Source organism: Salvelinus sp. IW2-2015, linkage group LG25, assembly GCF_002910315.2.
Source record: "Salvelinus sp. IW2-2015 linkage group LG25, ASM291031v2, whole genome shotgun sequence".
Taxonomy (NCBI): domain Eukaryota; kingdom Metazoa; phylum Chordata; class Actinopteri; order Salmoniformes; family Salmonidae; genus Salvelinus; species Salvelinus sp. IW2-2015.
Window position 1 is genome coordinate 10,350,411 of NC_036865.1, and position 27,769 is coordinate 10,378,179.

Below are 27,769 nucleotides of genomic sequence, written 5' to 3' on the forward strand. Positions count from 1 at the left end.
TCCAGTGTGTTGCTCCGAGTGACCTCTAAACCTGTGTAGACTAGAATCTGAGAATCTAAATTATATGTAATCTCTATGTTCCCAAAATATGAGTGTGTGTGGGATCCACTTTTGTGGTGGATCATAGCTGATTCCTTTGAGGTCGTGACATCATTAATCAGTCAATCACATTTGATTATAACATTTTTGGCAAATCATTAGTCGCAAAGATATGTGGTTAGGTCCTGATTAGAAACTGTCATCCGTTTCAGGGTCCATATTTATGACAGCCTCAGTTTCAGCAGGAGATGTACATCTGGTGACTTTTGTGGATCACCAAATAATCCTACACCACGCACAGCAATACACTACTTTGGTTTGGTACACCTTCCCCTGGGGGTACGATAACTTCCCTCGCGTATTCCTGAGCAACAGGCTGGAATCACTACTGTTCAAAAGTTGGGTCACTTAGAAATGTCCTTGTTTTTGAAAGGAAAGCACTTTTTTTCCATTATAAACACTAATCAAATTGATCAGGAAATACAGAGTAGACATGTTAATGTTGTAAATGACGTATATGTAGAGAAACGGCCAGATTTTTAATGGAATATCTACGTAGGCGTACAGAGCCCATTATTCAGCAACCACACTCCTGGTCATCCAATGGCACGCTGTGTTAGGACTATACCAAGTTTATCATGTTTAAAAATGCCAGCATCCCCGGAGTCGCCCTTCATGTGTTATGTTGACTGGTGTTTTGCTCGGGTAACTGATTTTATTCGCTGAAGCATGCAGTTGAGGACTTGTGAGGCATCTGTTCTCAAAACTACGACATCTGGACACCTTGTACTGTGTTTCCTCTTTGCCCATATGTGTGTGCACCCGGCTCTCCCACTCCTCTTTTCTCTTCTGCGTTAGAGCCAGTTGATGCTTTTCTGTTTCTGTGTACCAGAGAGTAACTAGTCACACAGCGTTGTTATGAGTCTTCCATTCTCTTGGCGAATTCTCGCATGGCAAGTTAGTCCCTTCATTCTCATAACAAGAAGTAGACTGCTGAGTTTCAGAGAAAGTCTTTGTTTCTGGCCCATGTTTGAGCCTGTAATTGAACCCCGAACAAATGCTGATGCTTCCAGAGTACTCAACTGTTCTCTACAAAGGGAGGCCAGTTTTATTGCCTTCTTTAATCAGAACAGTTTCAGCTGCTAACATAATTGCAAAACGGGTTTCTAATGACTCAATTAGCCTTTAAAATTATAAACTTGGATTAGCTAACACAACGTGCCATTGGAACACAGGAGTGATGTTTGCTGATAATGGGCCTCTGTACGCCTACGTAGATATTCCATTAAAAATCTGCCGTTTCCATCTACAATAGTCATTTACAACATTAACAATGTCTACTCTGTATTTCTGATCAATTTTATGTTTTAATGGAGAAAATATGTGCTTTTCTATCAAAAACAAGGACATTTCTAAGTGACCCCAAACTTTTGAACGGTAGTGTATATTACATTGTACATGATGAAGGAGCCACTTTGGATTTAATCCGCAATATTTTACCTTAATGTTCTGGCACGGCTTAGAATCTGACACTGCATTCTTACATATAACTGCACTCTTAGCAGGGGAACTGGGATGGTAGGACCAGCCTGGACAGGATCCTGGCTCTCAGCCCACAAGCCCTCACAGACATCTAAGATACTCTGTCCCAAAGGGGAACTGAACCAAACTAAGAGCAGACAAAGTAAAACAGTTTCTCCAGACACACAGTGTGCAGGATTATAGCTAGTGGACCATAGCTATATTATTTTGTGTCATGATCACACACCTGGATGATAAGCTTTATGCTTCACACACACCCCATTCACACCCTTGACCATAGTACATGAACCAGAACAATGTATGTGTTATGGTCAAGGGTGTGAATGCTGTGCATGTCCATATAGTACAAAGGCAGAGGCCTTTACCTAATGCCTGGTCTAGTGTAAAGTAGATCTCTGTGGCAATGAAAAGCCTTTAAGTCCTTTTGATGGGGATGGAATTATCTTTATCCCCCACAGTAGCCCCTATCCATGCAATGCTGTTTTTATCAACAGTGCTATGTTTGTGTTACCAATGATAGCTTCTCCTTTGGGTGTTGTGTTCAGCAGCTGTCCCCATTTCTCGGATCACTGACTGGAGCCTGGCAGAGGGCAGGCATTATGGAATGTTATTGTGCATATCACTCCCTCTGCTGATTGGGGTTGGGATTACAGTCTCATGTGGTATGCTCCCTGTTTCCTAATGTCCTCCCCGCTCCATATGCTTCCTATTAGAAGAAGTATGGCTGTTATGATTTTCATCTTGAATTTTTTTACAGATTGGTCTATATGCAGTTAGTGCGTCTGATGGAAGTGGCAGATAGAGTGAGAGCAGGGGAAAACGGGACAACAATATTTTTCTATTCAGGGATCTGCGATGGGTGTGAGGGAGTATGTAGGGTAGCAGAGGAAGGATTTCATCCTGTGGACCAGGATGAGATTGGGGCACTGTGGGTTTGCTGTGTACTGTGTAGGGATATACTGAGCCTGTGGGTGGCAGTAATACACCATGTATTTGTGTAGTCTGCCAGAAACTGAAAGGAAGGAGATGAGGAAGAGGATCACTTTCATTGGCTAGTGCTGCAAGTCGTGGTTCCAGCAAATAGTGTCCATGTAGAGTGATACCAGAGGAGGCTGGTGGGATGAGCTATAGGAAGAACGGACAGAGTTTGCTGTGTTTGATACCCTTCCATTGATTCCATTCCAGCCATTACAATGAGCCTGTCCTCCTAAAGCTCCTCCCACCAGCCCTGTCTGATATATATACTGGTTGTGGTGAAGTTAAGGGGGGTTCATCCTGGGTCATGTCCGTATTCTGCAAACACTGCTTTTCCTTTCTCATTTCTGCCCACTAGATGCATAGATAGGGATCTCTTGCATTCACCAGTCCAGCTTTTCCAATGGGGATGACTCGTGAAAGGAAAGTTCTAGTGCATTGTTCATCTACTAGTTTGTTTATTTACTAGTTTGTTTAACCCAGACCTTGGATGTGGGGACTTTAATTTGCACATGGATTGGGTATATAGCTACCATGTGTTTTGTCCTCCTATAGCCAGTAGTTCTTCAGACAGTGGATCCATGGCAGCTGTAGGGACATGGACATGGGGATTCTCTCAGCCTGATTACCGCTGGACGAGATGCTACGGACAATGTAGAGGATGCCATGGCAGGTTGGCATGAGTTGGAGTGGGTGACCCACCGACTGCAGTTAAGCAAAGCAGCATGTCTATTTAAAAAAAAAAAAAAAAAATGTTTAGTAATTTATCAGACACTTATTCAGAGCGACCTACAGTTAGTAGTATCTTAAGATAGCCAGGTGAGACAACCACATATCTCAGTCATAGTAAGTACATGTTTCCTCTATAAAGTAGCTATCAGCAAAGTCAGAAGTAGGAAGAGGAAAAAGAGTCAAGTGCGAGTGAGCACAAGCGGGGAGCCCAGCCAACAGCAAGTTGCAGGAGTCCAGCCAACAGCAAGTTGCAGGAGTCCAGCCAACAGCAAGTTGCAGGAGTCCAGACGGAAGTTGACAAGTGCCTGGATTTGGACCTGCGGCACTTCCAGTGAGGTAGTGTCGTACTCTACAGGTGTTGTAGAACATAAACCTGCAGGAGCATGTCACTTCTTTGATGTTTGCAAAGAGCGACAGAGTGTTGCCCAGGGTCACGCCAAGGTTCTTTGCACTCTGGGAGGGGAACACCATGGAGTTATCAACTGCAACGGAGAGGTCTTGGAGCAGGCGAGCCTTCTTCGGGAGGAAAAGCAGCTCCGTCTTTTAAAGGTTGAGCTTGAGGGCCGACATCTAAGCTCCAGATATCTACTAGGCACACAGAGAGATGCGTGTCCCCACCTGGGTGTCAGAAGGGGGTAAGGATCAAAGTAGTTGAGTTGTCATCCGCATAGCAATGACAGGAGAGACAGTGTGAGGATATGACAGAGGCGAGTGACTTGGTGTATAGAGAGAAGAGGAGAGGGCCTAGAACTGAGCCCTGGGAGACACCAGATGTGAGAGTATGTGGTGCAGACACAAATCCTCTCCACGTCACCTGGTAGGATGGGTCTGCCAGGTAGGATGCAATCCTAAAGTGTGCAGAGCCTGAGACACCCAGCCCTGAGAGGGTGGAGAGAAGGATCTGGTGGTTCATGGTGTTGAAGGCAGAGGATAGATCTAGGAGGATGAGAACAGAGGAGAGAGAGTCAGCTATGGCAGTGCGGAGAGCCTCCTTGACACAGAGAAGAGCTGTCTCGGTTGAGTGACCCGTCTAGAAGCCTGACTGGTTAGAGCCAAGAAGATCGTTCTGAGAGAGATAGCGAGAGAGTTGGTCAGAGACAGCACGCTCAAGTGCTTTGGAAAGAAAAGAAAGAAGGGAGTTTTTGTCGTTTTTGACATCAGCAGGGACGAGTGTTGGTTTCTTGAGGAGGGGAGCGACTCGGGCCATTTTGAAGTCAGAGGCGACGCCGCCAGTGGTCAGGGATGAATTGATGAGGGAAATGAGGAATGGGAGAAGGTCTCGAGAGATGGTCTGGAAAGGGAGGAGGGGATGGGGTCGAGCGGGCAGGTTGTTGAGCGACCGGACCTCACTATTCGCAGGATTTCATCTGGAGAAAGAGGGGAGAAAGAGGTTAAGGCGTAAGGTAGATCTGTGTGAGTGGGGCCAGTTGATTCAATAGGCTGAGTGAATGAGGAGCGGATGTCGTCAAACTTCATTTCAAAGTGGTTGACAAAGTTGTCTGCAGAGAGGGAGAAGGGGGGGGGGGAGGATTAAGGAGGGAGGAGAAGGTGGAAAAGAGTTTCCTAGGGTTAGAGGCAGAAGCTTGAAATTTAGAGTGATAAAGTAGCTTCAGCAGCAGATACAGAGGAAGATAAGGTAGAGAGGAGGGGGAGAAAGGATGCAGGAGGGGGAGGGTGGAGCCAGCCAGGAGGAAAAGGGACAGTGAGAGTCATAGGATGCGGAAAGAAGGGATAGTAGGGTCGAAGAGGCAGAATCAGGAGACAGGAGAGAGAACGATTCAGCAGAAGGGAGAGATGATAGTATAGAAGAGGAGAGAGTAGTGTGAGAAAGAGAGTGAAGATTGCGACTGCGCATAACCATCTGGGTAGGGGCGAACAGCCTTTAATAAAGATGTGGTCAAGCATTTTGCCTGCCTTGTGAGTGTGAGGGGACTGGGAAAGGTCAAAAGAGGCAAGGAGGGGGAAAAAGAGTTGCAAAGAAATTAATCAAAGGCAGATGATGGGAGGTTGAAGTCGCCCAGTACGAAGAGCGGTGAGCCATCGTAGGAAATTAGCTTATTAAGGTGTCAAGCTCATTGAGGAACTCTCTATGGTGGGCGATAGATGACAACAATGTTAAGCTTGAGTCGACAAGTGACAGTGACAGCATGGAATTCAAATGAGGAGATGGACAGGTGAGTGAGGGAGAAAAGAGAGAATCTCTATGAGCAGCCCTGTGCCACCACTGTGAAGACCAGGTGGTCTCGGACTACGAGAAAACATGTTGTCAGATAAAGAGAGAGCAGTTGGAGTAGCAGTGTTCCCCGGGTTGATACATGTCTCTGTCAGGGCCAGAAAGTCTAAGGACTGAAGGGCAGCATAGGCTGAGATGAACTCAGCGTTCTTGACCGCAGATCGGCAGCTCCAAGCGCTGCTGGAGACCAGGAATTCCACATGGGTTGTGTGCGCAGGGTACACTAAATTAGAAGGGTTGCAGCCAAGGGGTGGGGAGCGTCTGTAAAGCCTACAGGGAGAGGGGCGAACTGGGTTAAAAACACACATATAGTTGCCAAAGATACAAAAAAGCAAAATTAGATCATCTGAAAATAATTAGGTAAGATACTCAAGTGAGAGAGTGGTGTGAAGCTTTACTCTTTTTCCTTCCTTGAATAACTCAGCAGAACCATCTTTGTTTCGGTGACGGTCTTAGTTTTGACGACGAGACCGCCGCTGACACTGATTAACAAAACCACAACAGTCACAAACTGCCCTGCCCCTTAATCCTGGTTGATGTGTCAACAATCATCTGCAAGTTATGAGCAGTCAGCAGTTCACACACCAAGTAGGCTACTGGGAAGACAGGCAGCATTTAAAGTAGATGGTCTTAGCTAGCAGAAAGACAGTACTAGACAACAACAGATTAAGGCAAAAAAAATGAGGAGTCCTCTAGCTATAGAATGAAGCATTATGATACTCTTGTGTTTCTTCCAGAGGTTGAAGATGACCCAGAGACTGGGCATCACATTGTGGGGAGGGGAGGATTCCCTAACAGTGGGGGAGTGTGATGCTGCCATCATGGAGGGCATCGCCGGCAGGTTTGGGGCAGTCACAGCACTACGATGGTGAGAGAACCACCTGCTGAAACCACTGCCATGGGAAAGAGATATCTTTGAAAATAAATAACCTATTGATAAATGTACTGTCTGTACAGTATGAAACTATGATTTCCAGTGTTGGGGCTCTGGTGCGGGTGGCTTGTAGGGTGATGGACAGGAGCCCCCATAGTCTGCTGGTTGGGGATGGAGCAGCAGCTTTCGCCAGGGAGCAAGGCTTTACTATAGAGTCCAATTACAACATGCTGTGATGCTTGTGCAGTCAGCCAAGGATTACTAGGTACCGATACTCCATAGGGGAAAATGGCATGGCTAACCATTTTAAATATAAATGACAGATATTGATAAACTAAAATTATAACTCATAGTTGCAGGACTTGCTGGAACAGAAGCAAAGTGTCAGTGGACATGACACACTTGGTGAGAACTGAAACTTGCTTTTTAAATGTATTATTTATCATGATCTTCCTGCTCATTGTAGAACATTGAGTGACAGTAGAACACGTAGCAGAAGGGTTGGGTTAAATGCGGAAGACACATTTTAGTTGAATGCATTCAGTTGTACAACTGACTAAGTACCCCCCTTTTCCTTCCCTTTATTGTAACATAACTGAAAAGGACTGGTAATGTATGACTGATACTTGTGCAGTAAATTGTTTGGTCCTCTAAGGGGAGACCTAATCCATACAATCACATTAGTCTGGGTTGTCTATTATATAATTTATGAGTCCCTGACCTGACACCGACTGTTTTGATCTGGAATCACCTTATAATAGTCTTGATTTCCCCCATCTCCAATATGAATGTTTCTCATCTCGGTTAAATAACCCCAATTTCCCTTTTTTTCCCATAATTTTGATTACTGACAATTCCTGCAAGGCATGTTGGTACAGTACAATATATCTGTGGACCCAGGTCTAAAAGTGCAGTTTAAGTATTTATTAGTTCACGTCTAACACCTTCTCATCTTCCCTTTCTCAACAGGACTCATAGTGGCAGTTAGACAACATGGGGAACATAACTGTTGGTGAGGAAATTGGTGTCTTCTGTTTTGCTCTTTCTTCCTTATTATGTAAGGCTCTTTTCACATATAGTCCTCTTTAAAGGAACCAATATCAGTTCTCTTTAAAGTGAACTCTGGGGTAAAAAAAGGGGCACTTTTTTTTCATGAACCCAGTTCTCTTTGTAGTCACACTGCCTCAACTATTTTGCCAGTTCACTTCAACTACTTTGTGGACTGCGTTCTCTTTGCATTCACATTGCTATGTTTAGAAAGGAACCAATATATTTTTCCAACATGCACTCTGGGTTTTTACAAAGTGCAGGACAAGCCATTCAATTAGAATGCGTTATCAGACAGCTAGATACATCTACTTACATGTTGGAAGCCAATAGATTGCATTGAGTTAAAATATGACACATAATAATTGTAACCAGAAGATACTATTAACATGTAAATTTGATTGGTAACAATAAATAGCATTAGAATAACTGCAGAATAAATAATGCTGTAATTGGGGCTAGTGCCCCTTGAAGCTCTCTTAGCCTATATATCACATATTACAAATAAATAATCTGAACTAAAAACTCCATACATTTTGGAATTTCTGTGCATCCTTCGCTAATCGCTAATCAATATCCAAAGCAGCACACTTTTTTTTTTCGCAAACCGGCACATCGTCATCTTCTCTTTTTTTGTGGCACCAATGTGAGGGTTTATGGCAGGGGGAACCGTGTTGCAGTAGTCTAGTGTGTGGTTTGGGAATAATGACAAGCGAACCTGAGGAGCTTTSCGTTCACATTGTCCTAAAAAAGGAAACCATGTGTTTGATGCATTTGATAGCATTCCGCTCCAGCCATTACCACGAGCCTGTTCTCACCAATTAAGGTGCCACGAACCTCCTGTGGTGAAAACACCCTAAAAGACATTCATTGACTATTTATTTTCCGAATTTAGAGATACTTCCATAGTAGCTACAGTATGAGGTCAGGTTGTAATATTATCATTCAGCGGATTTGCTCTTGTCCTATTTTTCWGTTGTTTTTACTTCAGGTGCCCCCTTCAAATCACCATGGAGGGTGGAAGACTCCCCTATCGGGCTGTCGCCTATACACTGAAKACATGGCAAGTTTACAGCTACCAAAATTAACTCAATCAAAGAACTGTACACACTGATAAACTTTTTCCCCTCAATGTTTTKGTAGTCTTTCCTGGAAAGTTGTGTTATGTGACATACTACATAATTCATTCATGTTACTGTATGTTTGTTAATCCTACAAAGACTGAAGGTGTATGTAAAGTTTGAATACATTATTGTAATGTTAATGTAACAGTCTATTTCAAACCAGTACAATATTCAATGGACAAGTGGGGCAAGAAAAGTGAATGTAGAATTGTTGGGGGGAGGGGGCAAATAATTTTGGCCTTATTCCAACAACCTAGAAACAATCTCTCTTTGACCAGGCTACTATCGCCTTTACACACAACCATGTCTCTGTTTCAGTACGCTTGAGGGAAACGTATTCATAGACAATTCACCACACTCCACAGTTTAGCATCTTATGATCAATAAGAAAACACAAGAGCAAAGGAAGCGCATGTTGAATTGAAAGAGATGTGAATATTAAAACAGACTTGTTGTTTTTCACGTGGGGGCCACTGCAGGTACAGTATGTGAACTACCCTACCTGTCAAAAGTTTTAGAACACCTACTCATTCAAGGGTTTTTCTTTATTTTTGATGTCTTCACTATTATTCTACAATGTAGAAAATAGTACAAATAAAGAAAAACCCTTGAATGAGTAGGTGTTCTAAAACTTTGACCGGTATTTATATATATATATTTATTTTTTCTTTGCATGCTCAAATATGCTTTAGATTATACATTCATAAGGGTCCTTCTCTTGTCAGCCAGAGGTGATGGTGACAAAAGACTGTGTCATTGCCCAAGCTTTCATGCTGTTCAACTGATGAAACAGGCAGTGTTATCAAATGATCAAGCCATAAATCATTTTACTTTGTCAGCCTTATACTGAGTCAGGTGTAGGTTTGATGTGCCCTGTGGTTAAGATGTTTGAGCAGCACCACTGCCCCATGAAATCTATCCATCTATAATTCACACAGCATTAGCCTGCCTGGAACTTGTCCACCCCCTTACCTCAACTGACTCTCTGTCTCTCTGTCTCTCCCTCAGGAGTCATCATCCAATGAGGCCTGTCACGCTGTCCTGGATGACATCCTCAGGAGGACTGCCCCAGACAGGTGTTTTGAGGTTGGACTCATCACCCTGAACGCGAAGGTGTCTTTTCTACTCTTAGACCTATATTATAGAAATTGAGTAGTCATTTGTATATAAAGTGCATTCGGGAAGTATTCAGACCCCTTAATTTTTTTCAAATTTTGTTACATTACAGCCTTATTCTACAATGTATTCAATAGTTTTTTTCCCCCTCATCAATCTACACACACAATACCCCATAATGACAAAGCAAAAAGGTTTTATACATTTTTGCAAATGCATAAAAATAAAATAAAAAAATAAATATCACATTTACATAAGTATTCAGACCCTTTACTCAGTACTTTGTTGAAGCAACTTTGGCAGCCATTACAGCCTCGAGTCTTCTTGGGTATAATGCTACAAGCTTGGCACACCTGTATTTGGGGAGTTTCTCCCATTCTTCTTTGCAGATCCTCTCAAGCTCTGTCAGGTTGGATAGGGAGCGTTGCTGCACAGCTATTTTCAGGTCTCTCCAAAGATGTTCGATCGGGTTCAAGTCCGGACTCTGGCTGGGCCACTCAACGACATTCAGAGACTTGTCCCGAAGCCACTCCTGCGTTGTCTTGGCTGTGTGCTTAGGGTCGTTGTCCTGTTGGAAGGTGAACCTTCACCCCGGTCTGAGGTCCTGAGCGCTCTGGAGCAGGTTTTGATCAAGGATCTCTCTGTACTTTGCTCCATTCATCCTTCCCTCAATCCTGACTAGTCTCCCAGTCCTTGCCACTGAAAAACATCCCCACAGCATGATGCTGCCACCACCATGCTTCACCGTGGGGATGGTGTCAGGTTTCCTCCAGACGTGATGCTTAGCATTCAGGCCAAAGAGTTCAATCTTGGTTTCATCAGACCAGAGAATCTTGTTTCTCATGGTCTGAGAGTCCTTTAGGTGCCTTTTGGCAAACTCCAAGCGGGCTGCCATGTGTCTTTTACTGAGGAGTGGCTTCCGTCTGGCCACTCTACCATAAAGGCCTGATTGGTGGAGTGCTGCAGAGATGGTTGTCCTTCTGGAAGGTTCTCCCATCTCCACAGAGGAACTCTGGAGCTCTGTCAGAGTGACCATTGGGTTCTTGGTCACCTCCCTGACCAAGGCCCTTCTCACCCGATTGCCCAGTTTTGGCTGGGCGGACAGCTCTAGGAAGAGGCTTGGTGCTTCCAAACTTCTTCCATTTAAGAATTATAGAGGCTACTTGCGCTATAAAAGCAACAAAGTCCACCTTCTTTACTATTAGTATGTTGAGATCCTTCTTCTGCATTGCATTCACTGCAGACTATGGGACATCCACTTCCATCTCCTCTCTACTCAGTCCTTCAGCTATTTTCACTGCCTCCACATAGGAGACCGTCTGGATTGCCCTGATCCTAGCTACTGCGACCTCCATCATCCGCATATCTCACGTACTCAAGTTTTACATAAGTTGGGAGAACGACTTCCTTCTCTCTATCATTCGATTCAATCGACGTGCGTCTACCACTCCTTGAATGTTATCCCTAAACCACACAGCCTCTATGTCCAACAAAACACCAGAGATGACACCTTTAACCGGTGCCCTACTCTAAAAGTCATAGCTTTCCACATCATGCGTCGACATCTTATTGAGCCACAGAGCTTTCTCCTTTTGTGCTGTCGACACACATGAAATCAGCATCATACTGCTCCTGGTTATTCAAACTGATTCCACTTCACCCAATTCGTCCTTCACCATCTTTGAGACTGCAAACGGGTCACCCAAAAATATCCTTGCTCGCGAATCGCACTCTAACCATAAACTGCAGTTCATTTCCAACTTAAGCCCTTTTCACTCCACTCTTCTTCACCATCGTCCACTCATTCTCACCAACTGTACTCGTGCCAAGAGAATCACACAATGCTTCCGGTCCACCATTGCTCCTCCAGTCATCCCCTGGGACTCCCTCGCTCTTTGCTGTGAAAGATGCAGGAGTTTGTGTTCTCGAAGTAGCACCCATATTGTTCTCATTCCAGCACAGCTGTTGCTTCACCAACTTTTTCTCGATTTCCTCCATTTCATCCGCACTACTCGCCGCCATTTCCCTTCCTGGTCATGTCCTGACATGCACTTGACATGCACATGTCCTGACATGCACTTTCATGATGACGGAAGTGAGTGCTACGGGGCGGTAGTCGTTTAGCTCAGTTACCTTAGCTTTCTTGGGAACAGGAACAATGGTGGCCCTCTTGAGGCTGGTGTGTTTAAGGACATATTCAATCAATCCTTATCCCAGTCTGCTGTTCCCACATGCTTCAAGAGGGCCACCATTGTTCCTGTTCAAGAAAGCTAAGATACTAAGCTAACGCCTCGCCCCGTAGCACTCATCCGTCATCATGAAGTGCTTTGAGAGCTAGTCAAGGACCATATCACCTCCACCCCTACCTGACACCCTAGACCCACTCCAATTTGCTTACCGACCAATAGGTCCACAGACGATGCAACCACACTGCACACTGCCCTAACCCATCTGGACAAGAGGAATACCTATGTGAGAATGCTGTTCATCGACTAAAAGAAATTAACACCATAGTACCCTCCAAACTCGTCATCAACTCGAGACCTGGCGGGTCTCGACCCCGCCCTGTGCAACTGGGTCCTGGACTTCCTGACGGGCCGCCCCCAGGTGGTGAGGGTAGGTAACAACATCTCCACCCCGCTGATCCTCAACACTGGGCCCACAAGGGTGCGTTCTGAGCCCTCTCCTGTACTCCCTGCCATCAGGACACCTACACCACCCAATGTCAAGGAAGGCCAAAAAGATCATCAAGGACAACAACCACCGAGCCACTGCCTGTTCACCCCGTTATCATCCAGAAGGCGAGGTCAGTAACAGGTGCATCAAAGCAGGGACCGAGAGACTGAAAAACAGCTTCTATCTCAAGGCCATCAGAATGTTAAACAGCCACCACTAACATTTAGTGGCCGCTGCCAACATACTGACTCAACTCCAGCCACTTTAATAATGGGATTGATGGAAATTATGTAAAAATGTATCACTAGCCACTTTAAACAATGCCACTTAATATAATGTTTACATACCCTACATTACTCATCTCATATGTATATGTGTAACGGCTGTCGTAGTCGTTCTCCTCCTCAGACGAGGAGGAGCATGGATCGGACCAAGAAGCAGAGTGGTAAGTGTTCATTATTTAATGAAAAACAACAAAACACTTCAAAATACAAAAACCAGCAAACGTGACTAACCCGAAACAGTCCTGTGTGGCCCAAACGCTGACACAGGAACAAACACCACAAAACACAAGTGAAACCCAGGCTGCCTAAGTATGATTCTCAATCAGGGACAACGATTGACAGCTGTCTCTGATTGAGAATCATACCAGGCCGAACACAAAATCCCAACATAGAAAATCAAACCTAGACCAACCCACCCAACTCACGCCCTGACCAACTAAAACAAATACAAAACAAAGGAAAACAGGTCAGGAACGTGACAATATGTATATACTGTACTCTATATCATCTACTGCATCTTGCCATCTTTATGTTACATGTATCACTAGCCACTTTAAACTATGCCACTTTATGTTTACATACCCTACATTACTCATCTCATATGTATAGACTGTACTCTATACCATCTACTGCATCTTGCCTATGCCGTTCTGTACCATCACTCATTCATATATCTTTATGTACATATTCTTTATCCCTTTACACTTGTGTGTATAAGGTAGTAGTTTGTGGAATTGTTAGGTTAGATTACTTGTTGGTTATTACTGGCATTGTCGGAACTAGAAGCACAAGCATTTCGCTACACTCGCATTAACATCTGCTAACCATGTGTATGTGACAAATAAAATTTGATTTGATTTGATTGTCAACTGTGGGACATTATATAGACAGGTGTATGCCTTTCCAAATCATGTCCAATCAATTTTAACACAGGTGGACTCCTATCAAGTTGTAGAAACATCTCAAGGATGATCAATGGAAACAGGATTCACCTCAGCTCAATTTCGAGTCTCATTGCAAATGGTCTGAATACTTATGTAAAGAAGTATTTCTGTTTTTAATTTTGCAATAAATTTGCCAAACATTTTAAAAACCTGTTTTCGCTTTGTCATTATGGGGTATTGTGTGTAGAGTGATGAGGAACATTTTTTATTTAATACATTTTATAATAAGGCTGTAACGTAACAAAATGTGGAAAAGTCAAGGGGTCTGAATACTTTCCGAATGCACTGTAGATACATTAAATTGCAAATAAACCAGCTTGGGTCTTTCTGTATCCATGACTCCCTAACGCTAGATTGAAACCCGTCCTCTGTCATTTCAATGGAGTTTCCCTACACATTCTTGAACCAGGGGAGTTATTCTTTTGAAACAAGTAATCAGCTTCCACATTCCAAAGCAACAGAGGGCACAGAACAATGTGACACACATGCACAGTGAAAGAAAGAGTGTCATTATTATCAGTGATTTCTTGAATTGTATCGATATAATCAGTAATAGATAATACAACTATTGTATGTTTACTATATATAAGGGTCTAATAGTGCTGTCTGAAAATATATTTTGAAGTAGGCCTACACACAGGTATGACGTTAGAATGGTATGTAGCAGACACTTTTTTTCTCCCCAATCTATGGTATGGACGTTTCTAGCTTTAGCCTGTGAAATGTTGAACTCTTTTCACATGCACGGTTCATGTTATGGACTAACTGTGACTGGCATAATCATAATTACTTACTTGCGTCCTCGCTCATCTCAAAAACCATTGGATGAGAAAGCCAGATGTCACGCCCTTCTGACCTTCTCCTCCAATAGCTTTAGTGAAGGAGGCGAGGAGCTAACCTTTGTTGATATCTGATGTGGCTGATCAATTTCATGAGGGAACTGGACTGTGCCTTCAGTTAATTTTGCCATCCATTACATTGTATCCCTCCCAGTGGTGGTTGTTGTCGTCTTTATTAATTTACTCATTCAAAACACTATCATGGTCTTACATTTTGAGAAAGCAATGACAAAGAGGAACAATTTGTCCGTTGTTTTTTTTTAGAGCTCATCTCAGAATTATTTTAATAAAACAATGACAGGCTTGATTTAGATTTGATTAAGTCTGATTAAGCCATATGGAGAGCAATTTATTTATCCAGTCCAGACTGGATTTCATGCCAACATTTTGCCACGTTTCACTAATGACGTAACCTCTTTTTAGCTTTGACAACAAGCAGAAGGGGCAAACGAGCGGTTGAAACATCGACCAGCCTAGTTGCCTACATTGTCAGTAGGGCACTGTAGTCATATTCTTCACGGCAGAACGTAGTCAATATTTGACGACCCTTTAGGGACAAACTACGATTTCCGAAAATCGCTCAACTCTCTGTAAGGCTTCTCTGCTTGTGGAGTTGCTATTTCCTGGTTGGTAACGTTACTAGCAGCCATTTTGGGTTTCAGACAACTAGCCTATTTTTGGAGGAGTACCCTGTCACCTAGTTAAATTATCTAGCTACTTTTTTATCGAAGGAATTAGCTAGCTAAGTATTTATTTCGATTTTTCAGAGCGGAAGGGGGTGTCGTTTTATAAGAAGAGGGGATTTACTGTGACGAGTCCAGGATGAATCCCGAATAGTAAGTAGCTAGCCAGCTATCGTTAGCTGATCAACTGTCTAAGAAGTGCAAGCTAGTTAACTACTATTGTCACTGTGTTGTTTATTTAGCGCATAATAACGTTTCGCACAGGTGAATTATGTTTGCAGACAGTTGTTGTGAGTTTGCTAGCTAGTTGCTAAGTAGCATCTATCTTAGCTAGCTAGTTAACGTTACCTAGCAAGCTAGACTACGTAACGTTACCTAACGTTCATCAGTTAGTTAACGATAAGTGCTGTTGTCAAAAGGAACATTACTTTGGTTGGTAACTAACGTTACTAGTTTCTTTTTTACTTAACATATTGTAACTAGTAGTCTGACAATACAACGCACGTCTGCTAAAGTTACATGTTATGGTTATCGTTAGCCATGCAAGTCATTATGCGAGTGTGTAACGTTACGGCAGCCTTTGTGCGCTTGTGGTCAATAATTCATGTAACTAGCTTGCCTTTTCCATGACATTCAGTGAATTTTGCCCTCAAGCGGAAAACAAGCAAGAGGACAGTCAGTGCCACCCCCCCTCTACATCCTGAGAGTCATGTGTAGGTCACGAGCATGCCTGCCATATGCCATGCCTCTTTCAACACACTCATTGGGTTGTTTGGCAAGTAATGGTTTGTCTACTACTACCATCTCTCCATGCAGGTTGGCAAGTACCTGATTACTGTAGTTTAGGCCTATACGTTTCCCTTTTGTGATACAGCTTTTGTATTTCAGCTCAGTTTAAATGATTGATTTCTCATATTCAATAGTCCCACTGGCATGACTGAACATCTGATTTGAAATGGTGTTTACAATATTAAGTTCTGATGACACAATCTAGTGCATATGACTTTGCATTGAAGGGTAGCCCTTTCCTTCCTTTTTTTTGACAGGCACACTATACTATTGCCTCCATTTATAGCCATTTCAGTTATTTATTTGAAACCTCAAGGGGTATGTTATTAATTGTAACTCAGTTGTTCTTTAACTCTTAAACTGTGTGTAGTATAATTTTTGGGGGGTCACATACACATATTTAGCAGATGTTATTGCGGGTGTAGCAATGCTTGTGTTCCTAGCTCCAATAGTGCAGTAGTATCGTAACAATTCACAACAATACACACATGTAAAATAATGGAATTAATAAATATATAAATATTAGGACAAGCAATGTCTTGAGTGGCATTGAATAAAAAACAGAATATAGTATATACATATGAAATGAGTTAAACAGTATGTAAACATTATTAAAGTGACCAGTGATTCCATGTCTATGTACATAGGGCAGCAGCCTCTAAGGTGCAGGGTTGAGTAACCGGGTGGTAGCCGGCTAGTGATGGCTATATAACAGTCTGATGGCCTTGAGATAGAAGCTGTTTTTTAATCTCTTGGTCCCAGCTTTGATGCACCTGTACTGACCTCGCCTTCTGGATGATAGCGGGGTGAACAGGCCGTGGCTTGGGGGGTTGATGTCCTTGATGATCTTTTTGGCCTTCCTGTGACATCGGGTGCTGTAGGTGTCCTGGAGGGCAGGCAGTGTGCCCAAGGTGATGCATTGGGCAGACTGCACCACCCTCTGGAGAGCCCTGCAGTTTGCGGGCAGTGCCAGGCGGTGATACAGCCTGACAGGATGCTCTCAGTTGTCCATCTGTAAAAATCTGGGGCCATGACAAATATCTTCAGCATCTTGAGGTTGAAGAGGCACTATTGCGCCTCAGTGTGGTGAAGAAGGCTGTTGTGGAACTTGAAGCTTTTCACCTTCTCCGCTGCAGTCCCGTCAATGTGAATAGGGGCGTGCTCTCTCCATTGTCTCCTGAAGTCCACGATCAGTTTATTTATTTTGTTGACGTTGAGGGAGAGGTTATTTTCCTGGCACCACTCCACCAGGGCCCTCACCTCCTCCGTGTAGGCTGTTTCGTTATTGTTGGTAATCAGACCTAGTACTGTTGTGTCGTCTGCAAACTTGATTGAGTTGGAGGCGTGCATGTCCACGTAGTCATGGGTGAACAGGGAGTACAGGAGGGGGCTGATCACACACCCTTGTTGGGCCCCTGTGTTGAGGATCAGTGTAGTGGAGGTGTTGTTTCCTACCTTCACCACCTGGGGGCGTCCCATCAGGAAGTCCAGGACCCAGTTGCACAGGGCGGGGTTCAGACCCACGGCTCGAGCTTAATGATGAGCTTGAGGGTACTGTGGTGTTGGAGGTTGAGCTGTAGTCAATGAACAGCATTCTTACATGGGTATTCTTCTTGTCCATATGGGATAGGGCAGTGTAATGGCGATTGCATAATCTGTGGATCTATTGGGCCAGTATACAAATGGAAGTGGGTCTAGGGTGTCAGGTAAGGGTAGGATTTAATAGTCACAGTGGAAACAACATCCCCTATACACTTCCTGATGAACTCAGTCACTGTTTCCGTGTATACGTCAGTGTTATTCTCAGAGACAACCCGGAACATATCCCAGTCCGCGTGATCAAAACAATCTTGAAGCATGGATTCTGATTGGTCAGACCAGTGTTGAATAGACCTTAGCACGGGTACTTCCTGTTTGAGTTTCTGCCTATAGGAAGGGAGGAGCAGAATGGAGTTGGATGGAGTGATTTGATTTGCCGGCAGGGCGGGGGAGGGCCTTGTAGCCATCCCGGAAGGGAGAGTAATAATGCTCATGTTTTTGTAGCGCAAGTACTACAGGCAATTTGTTGGTAGAACTTCGTTAGCGTTTTCCTCAAATTTGCTTTGTTAAAATCCCCAGCCACAATAATTGCGGCCTCAGGATATGTGGTTTCCATTTTGCACAAAGTCCAGTGTAGTTCCTTGAGGGTCATTGTGGTATTGGCTTGAGGGGGAATATACACGGCTGTGACTATAACCGAAGAGAATTCTCTTGGGAGGTAATACGGTCAACATTTGAGATATTCTAGGTCGGGTGAACAAAAGGACTTGAGTTCCTGAACATTATCACAATCACATCCTGAGTAGTTAATCATGAAACATACACCACCGCCTTTCTTCTTTCTGGAGAGTTTTTTATTCCTGTTTGTGCGATGTACTGAGAACCCAGCTGGCTCTAGGGACAGGGACATTATATCCGGAGAGAGCCATGATTCCGTGAAACATAGTTTGTTACAGTCCTTGTCTCTCTGGAAGGAGATCCTCGCCCTGAGCTCGTCTACTTTATTGTCCAGGGACTGAACATTAGCGAGTAAAATACTTGGAAGCTACTAATGTAAGAAATGACGTACAAAGAAACAAAATACTGCAAAGTTGCTTAGGACCTAGATGCCGAGCTGCCGTGTCTGTCGTCGCCACCTTCACCTTGTTGGCTTACTATTTTAGGAGTTCTACTCGTGAACTTACACCTGGACAATGGACATCCCATAGGCCTATCTTATGTATTGTCTTGGCTAATCCATCAACAATTACCCCAGCCTACATCATTGTGTAAATCATTACAGTTTAGCCTAATTGTCCTTTTACTGTCAAGCACTTTTGCTTTGGTATGACAATAACTAACTACCAGAGAGAGATCATTGCCTAGCAGAGGTAATTTCCACTCTCGCACTATTGGCCCCAGCCCTTACACCTCCTTTGGCATCTTTTGTTGCAGTGTGAAGTCCTTCCACACTGCTTCCATGGACTCAAATGCACCTGGTCAACAAGACAAAACTGTCTTTTGGGCTTCTCTGAGTTCCCAGTTACTAGCCTAAATATTTCTTTGGGTTCCCAGTTTCTAGCCTGCAGAAAACAGGGTACATTTGTGTTTTTGCAGATCACTTGCTTTCATTAGGCCTATCCTTTCCCTAACAGAAGCTCTAGCCTATCTCATCTGCTGGAGCTGAGCTTCTGATCCACAGACTGTTAGGGCCTGGCTGACACACTGTGACTCTCATTGACCCCTGTAGTAGTGAGGAAGGGAACCTCTGGTCTGATCTAAACCCTGCTTTTCCTCGACACATCTTATTAGACTGACCTCCCCGAGGAGAGACTGAGATAGGAATGCTAAAATTGCAGTGTTTGATTCTGTGGCGTTTGTAGAATTTTGTGATTGAATGCCACGTAGTGTGTTTACATGTGTTATAGGTGTGGGTGTTTTCAAAGGAGTTTTAAAGTCAAATGTCATGTGAAAGTCAAATAATGGTGGGTGGTGTCATGTGTTTGCAGCATACAAAGTATCATTCAATCCGATTTAAAACATAAACACTGACTGTGATAGAGGAGAGGGATGGACAGGTTTTTGCTGTAGGCTTTTCCCTCTCTGTCTTGCATGACCAGTCAGCGGTACTACTAGCCTTTCATAGAAGCTGTCATTATCCTCAACCATCTGCTTAACAAAGAGGGCATGACTGGAATTCATTCCAATGGGAGAGGAAAGGGACAGGGAGGCAGGAAACAGGGCTGCATCAGAGCTTCTTAGCCTTGGGGCTGGGTCAGATCACACCAGACTAGAGCGTTGCCTAAGTTCTTCCGAACCTTCCTTCCTTCCTTTGACTGTACTACTGGAGAGACTGGAGGGGGATCTGAAGTCCAGCTGCATTCCCCTTTGCTGTGGAATGCTTAATCGGCTTACAGGAGTTTCCGTACCTTTTTTTTGTGTAGCCTGGTTGTATGGCACAGCCCATGTTAAATAAAAAACAGCGTACAGAGTGGAGGGGGTTGAAAGGGCGAGAGCTCTCTGTGTGTGAATGCCTTGGTTAGAGGTGAACATGAGTGAACAATAGCTGTAGCCTATAGTTAGCGAGAGATTTTTTTTCATTTATTGGTCTGACCTATTTTGATAGGGAAGCATTAGTGTAGCCTAATTCACACGGTTGGGAGTTGGACAGGATGTATGGACTGTTGATGCTAATATAAATGAGCATAGCAGGAATTGGTGTATTTGAGCAAGTAGAAATGGAGCAAGGAATGGTGTTTTAGAAGTTAGGCTGATTTATTTTTTCATTTTTTTGTTGCACGATTAGTGTTTGGTAAGCTGCGGTTGCTATGCTGTTAGGCTTGTACCAATAACTAAAAAAGCATATTTGACATGAGGTCCAATTAGTCATGTCTGTGTGTCTGTGTTTTGTATCTCATAACTGACCAAGGTTAGCAGCACTCTGAAATCTGATCTGTTGAACTACAGGGAGCTTTGGCAAACTCTGAACAATGGCTCTGTTGTAACCGCTCGTTAACCTTTCTAGGACACACGTTCCGCTAGCGGAACCCCCCAACAACATTCCGCTGAAAAGGCAGCGCGGGAAATTCAAAAATATTTTTTTGAAATATATTTAACTTTCACACGTTAACAAGTCCAATACAGCTAATGAAAGATAAACATCTTGTTAATCTACCCATCGTGTCCGATTTTAAAAATGCTTTACAGCGAAAACACAACATATGATTATGTTAGATCACCACCAAGTTAAAAAAAACACAGACATTTTCCTAGCCAAAGATAGGAGTCACAGAAATAGAGATAAAATMTATCACTAACCTTTGATCTTCATCAGATGACACTCATAGGACATCATGTTACACAATACATTTATTTTTTGTTTGATAATGTGCATATTTATATCCAAAATCTTAGTTTTACATTGGTGCCATGTTCAGAAATGCCTCGAAATTGCAGAGGGCCACGTCAAATAACAGAAATACTCATCATACACTTTGATGAAAGATACATGATTTACATATAATTAAAGATACACTTGTTCTTAATGCAACCGCTGTGTCAGATTTCAAAAAAACTTTACGGAAAAAGCACACCATGCAATAATCTGAGACGGCGCTCAAATATAAATAACATTTCTCCGCCATGTTGGAGTCAACAGAAATACGAAATGACATCATAAATATTCCCTTTGAATATCTTCATCAGAATGCATTCCCAGGAATCCTAGTTTGACAATAAATTGTTGTTTTGTTCGATAATGTCAATTTATTTATGTCCAAATACAAAAGCAGCTAACGCGTTTAGTACACATATCCAAACGCTCGTGCAAGTGACGCATAACGTCGGACGAAAACTTCAAAAAGTTATTACAAGTCGAATAAACTGGTCAAACTTTAGTAGAGAATCAATCTTCAGGATGTTGTTATCATATATATCCAATAACGTCCAATACTGGAGTTTTGGTTCAGGTACAGCCAACTAGGGCAAAAATATTGTAAAAATGATCAAATATATTGTAAAAAATGACATCCTGGTATGTAACTATTGATCCCCCCACCCCAATCACTACTGGTGATCCAGTAAGTATAAAAGACCCCTCGTCTTTTTCCACATTGTTACATTACAGCCTTATTTTAAAATGGATTCAATAAAAATATTCATCAATCTACACACACTACCCCATAATGACAAAGTGAAAAGCTTTTTTTGTGTGCAAATGTATTAAAAAAGAACACCTTATTTACATAAACATTTTTGCTATGAGACTTGAAATTGTGCTCAGGTGCATCCTGTTTCCATTGATCATCCTTGAGATGATTGGAGTCCACCTGTAGCACATTTAATTGATTGGACATTGATTTGGAAAGGCGCACACACCTGTCTATATAAGGTCCCACAGTTGACAGTGTATGTCAGAGCAAAAACCAAGCCATGTGGTCGAAGGAATTGTCCGTAGAGCTCCGAGACAGGATTGTGTTGAGGCACAGATCTGGGGAAGTCTGCAGCATTGAAGGTTCCCAAGAAAATACTGGCCTCCGTCATTTTTAAATGAAAGAAGTTTGGAACCACCGAGACTCTTCCTAGAGCTGGGCGCCCGGCCAAACTGGACAATCTGGGGAGAAGGGGCTTGGTCAGGGAGGTGACCAAGAACCCAAAGTCACTCTGACAGAGCTCCAGAGTTCCTCTGTGGAGATGGTTGTCCTTCTGGAAGGTTCTCCCATTTCTGCAGCACTCCACCAATCAGGCCTTTACGGTAGAGTGGTCAGACGAAAGCCACTCTTCAGTAAAAGGCACATGACAGCCCGCTTGGAGTTTGCCAAAAGGCACCTAAAGGACTCTCAGACCATGAAACCAAGATTGAACTCTTTGGCATGAATGCCAAGCGTCACGTCTGGAGGAAACCTGGCACCATCCCRACGGTGAAGCATGGTGGTGACAGCATCATGCTGTGGAGATGTTTTTCAGCTGCAGGGACTGGGAGACTAGTCAGGATCAAGGGAAAGATGAACGGACCAAAGTACAGAGCGATCCTTGATGAAAACCTGCTTCAGAGTGCTCAGACTGGGCCAAAGGTTCACCTTCCAACAGGACAATGACTCTAAGCACACAGCCAAGACAATGCAGGAGTGGCTTCGGGACAAGTCTCTGAATGTCGTTGAGTGGCTCAGCCAGAGCCCGGACTTGAACCTAATCGAACATCTCTGGAGAGACCTGAAAATAGCTGTGCAGCGATGCTCCCCATCCAACCTGACAGAGCTTGAGAGGATCTGCCAGGAAGAATTGGAGAAACTCCCCAAATACAGGTGTGCCAAGCTTGTAGAGTTATACCCAAGAAGACTTGCGGCTGTAATCGCTGCCAAAGGTGCTTCAACAAAGTATTGAGAATTAGGGTCTGAATACTTATGTAAATGTGATATTTTATTTATTTTTAATAAATTTGCTAAAATTACAGTAACTGTTTTTGCTTTGTCATTATGGGGTATTGTGTGTAGATTGAGGGGGGAAAACGAATCCATTTTAGAATAACGTAACGTAACGGTACATAATGTAACGTAACAGTGGAAAAAGGTCAGGGGGTTTGAATATTTTCTGAATGCACTGTATATGCAATTGATAGACACTAACAATCAAAGGACAAACAGTTCACACAATCAAGTTATGAAACAATGAATGCACACTAATTGGAGAGAGAGCGCATTCTGGCGAGAGATGTGCCTTGTGCAGCTTAGCCACACTTCCCTTCTTCTTGACTCAACATTTAAATTATTCCCAGGACGTATTATCTTCAAACATACTGTAGTCCAAAGGAATATTCCCTGAAATGGTGTCAGATCCAAAGCATTAGCCATTTATGGAAAACCAATGCAATTTCGAAATGAATTAAATTTCACTTATTTGATAAATTGTATCAAATTGCTTGATGTGCCAAGGCAAATACTCTCACGGCAAGCGTGTCTTACATTGCCAATGCCTGTTTAAGAGTGATGGCCTGAGCCATCCCCGCTGCCTCTTCAATGGATTAGTCCACTGAGATGGGCGGGACTCAGACTGGCGTGCCATGAAATAAAAATATATATTTGCGACCAGTCGAGTAAATGGGGGTCAGCCCTAAAGCTAATGCTGTCTTCTGAGTTTAGAGTCCCAAGCTTGACATGGCTGTACTTTCGTTGAAACTGTGGAAAATCTGGAAACCTGTTAAAAAAAAAAAAAAAAAAAAAAACTTTGCTCCTCTCTCCACAGTGACTATTTATTCAAGCTGCTCCTGATCGGTGACTCTGGCGTCGGAAAGTCATGTCTTCTACTCCGATTTGCAGTAAGTGTCCTATTGATTCATCCATGTCCTATAAGTGTCTCATAGCCATTCATAAATTGCTCGCACTAATCACTCATTAGCTGTTCATAGGCTGAACCAGTCATATTAATAATGATGTCATATTAGTGCACTGCCTGAAGTAAATAGTATTCAACTTCTATATTAATACTCATGTATATTAATACTCATGTATGTTAATTTTACTTATCTTGTTTACTCTCCTTTTGTGGTGAATGGTCATACTTTTGATTCCTTTTTTCTCTTGACTGAAAATGTATGAAAGGGTTAAGGATTTGTACTTTTTCAGACTCCTCTCCTCTCTCTCCACAGGATGACACATACACAGAAAGCTACATAAGCACAATCGGAGTAGACTTCAAAATACGAACTATAGAATTAGACGGAAAGACCATTAAACTTCAAATCGTAAGTGTTTCCCCGCCACATCTTTGTTTTTCTAATATGGAAAGGGAAACTCCAAGCTATACTAACAAGGACCTAACAAGTATGCCTTTCTGCATCTGGCCACATTTGTACCATGGAATTTCTGAAAAAATGCCATTGTAGGCATTCCTAAACAGAACCTAACTCTAGATTGTTCATCAAATATCGCAAGGCAGAGGCCTCCTACATTATTAAGACACATGGTTGACGATAAAATTGTGATTTTATCGATTTAGAGATGTCCTCATCTGTTTGAGGTGCTTGCGTGTGTTCTTATTTGTCACATTTGGTGAATGTGCGAGGAAGCAGCACTGTGAGTGCTGAAAGAATTGTTTTTAGAAGCAATGGGCACAGGCATAAAAGTTGTTCTAATTTACTCAAGTCTACTAAAGTGAGACTTTTTTGTAATGTTTCTTGGCTATTTACATTTATTTTGTTCACAAGCTAGGTTGCTTTTCAATGTTTGAGTTTGCTCCCACGGCTAGCAGAAAGAGACCTTGTTGGCCTCAACTAGTGACTTTCTAACAGGCAAACGTGACTTAAGTGGCCCTGTTACCAAGTAACCTTAGTGGCAGCTAAATATTTTTGTCTGATATTTTGGTTAGAATACTCACAGGTCATTAAATTAAATTGAACCGTAGTCCACATGACTTTTTACTAATAATACATTTATTGTTTTAGAAACATAACTAAGCATGACCATCTGTTTTTTGTGTGTGTGTGTTTGTGTAATTATGGCATCAACAAGAAATGTGGTCTGTAAAAAATAGTCAAATATTGAGTCCTATTTTAATAGTAAACTATAACAACAATGGCCTAATTGTCAAATTCATGACAATAGCTGGATTAGGTTGCAGTGCACATCAAAATATCTTGAATCATGCATTCCTGCTTAGATTAAACAAGATATTTGAATACCATCTCAGTAGTCTATTGCACTACTTTATTAAAGCACTGTTAATGCCATTAAAAATATGGGTAAATTAGCAGGTTTGTGGCGCACGAAGACCTCAAATTGTTATTAAATTGCATTTCAAGTTGCATTAAAAGGGTCTTTAAAATGTCTTAAATTCAACTTGATGAAACCTGCAGATACCTTGTATTTGGCAGTGTGTGTGTGTGTGGCAGCATCTATTTGGCAGTCCCGTATTTATGACAGTGACTGACTATCTCTGCTGTGTATTGACGCTGACAGTGGGACACGGCGGGGCAGGAGAGGTTTCGTACGATCACATCCAGCTACTACAGAGGAGCCCACGGCATTATCGTAGTCTACGACGTCACAGACCAGGTCAGTCTGTCTCTAGCACAGTCAGTCTTTAACTACTGTGTTTGGGCTTTCTGGCTTCTTTTTCAGAATTTAAATTCAGGAGTGCAGGTGAATTAGTATTTTGAAAGACTTACTTCACAAATATATTGCCTACCCTGATATGTTGGTTTTCATTCTCTTTCTTCTTCTAGGAGTCCTTCAACAATGTCAAGCAGTGGCTACAGGAAATCGACCGCTATGCCAGTGAAAATGTCAACAAGCTATTGGTGGGGAACAAGTGTGACCTGACCACAAAGAAAGTGGTGGATTACACAACAGCAAAGGTAAGGGCTTTTAACCAAGACAATGGGTTATCAGATGGAGCAGAAGTAATGCATGTTTCCAATGAACTTTTAGAAAAAATGGTGTYGAGCTGTGGTTACCAACTTTTGAATTGAGATTTTGTTGAGGCCCCCAAACATTCCAAATGGTTTTGGACACAGTCAGGTCTCTACAACCCAGTAGTAAATTAGTAGCAGTAATGGTCTACAGTCCTGTCATGAATGCAGCAGATCCCCTAACCCTCTCTCGCCATTCCTTTCTCTGCAGGAGTTTGCAGACTCCCTGGGCATCCCCTTCTTGGAAACGAGTGCCAAGAGCGCCACCAATGTGGAGCAGGCCTTCATGACCATGGCTGCTGAGATCAAGAAGAGGATGGGGCCCGGGGCCACGACCGGAGGCAACGAGAAGTCCAATGTCAAGATCCAGAGTACGCCTGTCAAACCTGCCTCGGGGGGCTGCTGCTGAGAGAGAACCCCACCAACACCTCTACCCCCACCTCAAGCACCCCCCTCTGGCCTGTCAGCCCCCTCCACCTGGCCCCATTTTCCACCATGTCCCACCTTCCTAGCCTAACTGTAACCGAGAGAGGGAAAGTCTGATAGAAAGAAGTTGTGTGTGTGCGAGAGGGAAAACAAAATGAAGTTGCCTGAATTTGTACTGTAGRCGCACTACCAAGAAAATAAATAATTCCCCCCCTCCCTTATTGCCCTGGTAATTGATGATTAGTAGTACTGTCTAGGCAATCTGTTAGCAGTCAGATGGACAGGTCCCTCACTGGCCCCCTCCTGGAGAGGCTTTACCCCCCCACCCTTCCCCGGACCACCTCAGAGACAACTGATTTCGTTTGCCCCCTCACCCTCGCAGTTAACGCCCCCCTCTGTGTGCAGGGTTATGAGAATAATGTGTGTGTATCTCACTGCATTCCTATTTCGGGATTGGTCTGTGGTCAAATTCAATTATGTTTTCTATTTTTCTGTCCCCGTCTTTTTCTTCTTGGCTTTCCTTTCCTGTTGGTTATTTTACTGTTTGTGTCGGCATGTCTCTCTAAGGTGTTTATTCGCGAATATGAGTGTCAGCCAACTGCACAAGTCTCTCACTGTCTCGTGAAAAAGTACAGAAAAATATACAATACCAGTCAAACGTCTGGACACCTACTCATTCAAGGGTTTTCATTTTTACTATTTTCTACATTGTAGAGGACATCAAAACTATGAAATCATGTAGTAACCAAAAAAGTGTTAAACAAATCAAAATATATTTGATTCTTCAAAGTAGCCACCCGTTGCCTTGGTGACAGCTTTGCACAATGTTGGTATTCTCTCAACCAGATTCATGAGGTAGTCACCTGGAATGCATTTCAATTAACAGATGTGCGTTGTTAATTTGTGGAATTTCTTTCCTAAATGCGTTTGACCTAATCAGTTGTTGTGACAAAGTAGGGGTGGTATACAGAAGATAGCCCTATTTGGTAAAATACTAAGTCCATATGGCAAGAACAGCTCAAATAAGCAAAGAGAAATGACAGTCCATCATTACTTTAAGCCATGAAGAACAGTCAATATGGAAAATTTCAAGGACTTTGAAAGTTTCTTCAAGTGCAGTCGCAAAAACCATCAAGCGCTACGGTGAAACTGGCTCTCATGAGGACTGACCCAGAGTTACCTCTGCTGCAGAGGATAAGTTAATTAGCGTTAACTGCACCTCGGACATGCTTCAGAGTTCAAGTAAGGGAAACATCTCAACATCAACTGTTCAGAGGAGACTGCATGAATCAGGCCTTCATGATCGAATTGCTGCAAAGAAACCACTACTTAAGGACACCAATAAGATGAGATTTGCTTGGGCCAAGAAACAGGAGCAATGGACATTAGACCGGTAGAAATCTGTCCTTTGGTCTGATGAGTCCAAATTTGAGATTTTTGGTTCCAACCGCCGTGTCTTTGTGAGATGCAGAGTAGGTGAACAGATGATCTCCGCATGTGTGGTTCCCACCGTGAAGCATGAAG

At 43.0% G+C, this 27,769-nt stretch overlaps 1 protein-coding gene and 1 pseudogene across 2 annotated transcripts; both read left to right on the forward strand.

Annotated features, from left to right (window-relative positions):
* Window positions 1-2,929: 2,929 nt before the first annotated feature.
* Window positions 2,930-8,498, forward strand: LOC111951701 (N(4)-(Beta-N-acetylglucosaminyl)-L-asparaginase-like; annotated as a pseudogene).
* Window positions 8,499-14,607: 6,109 nt separating this feature from the next.
* On the forward strand, window positions 14,608-26,389 carry LOC111951586 (ras-related protein ORAB-1). Of its 2 annotated transcripts, XM_023969753.2 has the most exons (7): window positions 14,608-15,051; window positions 15,193-15,261; window positions 23,656-23,728; window positions 24,059-24,154; window positions 25,368-25,463; window positions 25,634-25,765; window positions 26,031-26,389. In XM_023969753.2, the coding sequence occupies exons 2-7, from the start codon at window positions 15,248-15,250 to the stop codon at window positions 26,226-26,228; spliced, it is 609 nt and encodes a 202-aa protein (XP_023825521.1). In that variant the 5' UTR covers window positions 14,608-15,051; window positions 15,193-15,247; the 3' UTR covers window positions 26,229-26,389. The 2 variants fall into 2 exon arrangements, with proteins under 2 accessions (XP_023825521.1, XP_023825520.1); XM_023969752.2 differs by having other exon boundaries at window positions 14,853-15,261.
* The last annotated feature ends 1,380 nt before the right edge of the window (window positions 26,390-27,769 follow it).

Bases quoted from the DNA above. Each gene is read 5' to 3' on its own strand.
- LOC111951586 (XM_023969753.2), top strand. The intron at 23,729-24,058 runs GTAAGTGTCCTA...CTCTCTCCACAG, and splicing joins GTCTTCTACTCCGATTTGCA to GATGACACATACACAGAAAG. The intron at 25,464-25,633 runs GTCAGTCTGTCT...TTCTTCTTCTAG, and splicing joins TCTACGACGTCACAGACCAG to GAGTCCTTCAACAATGTCAA.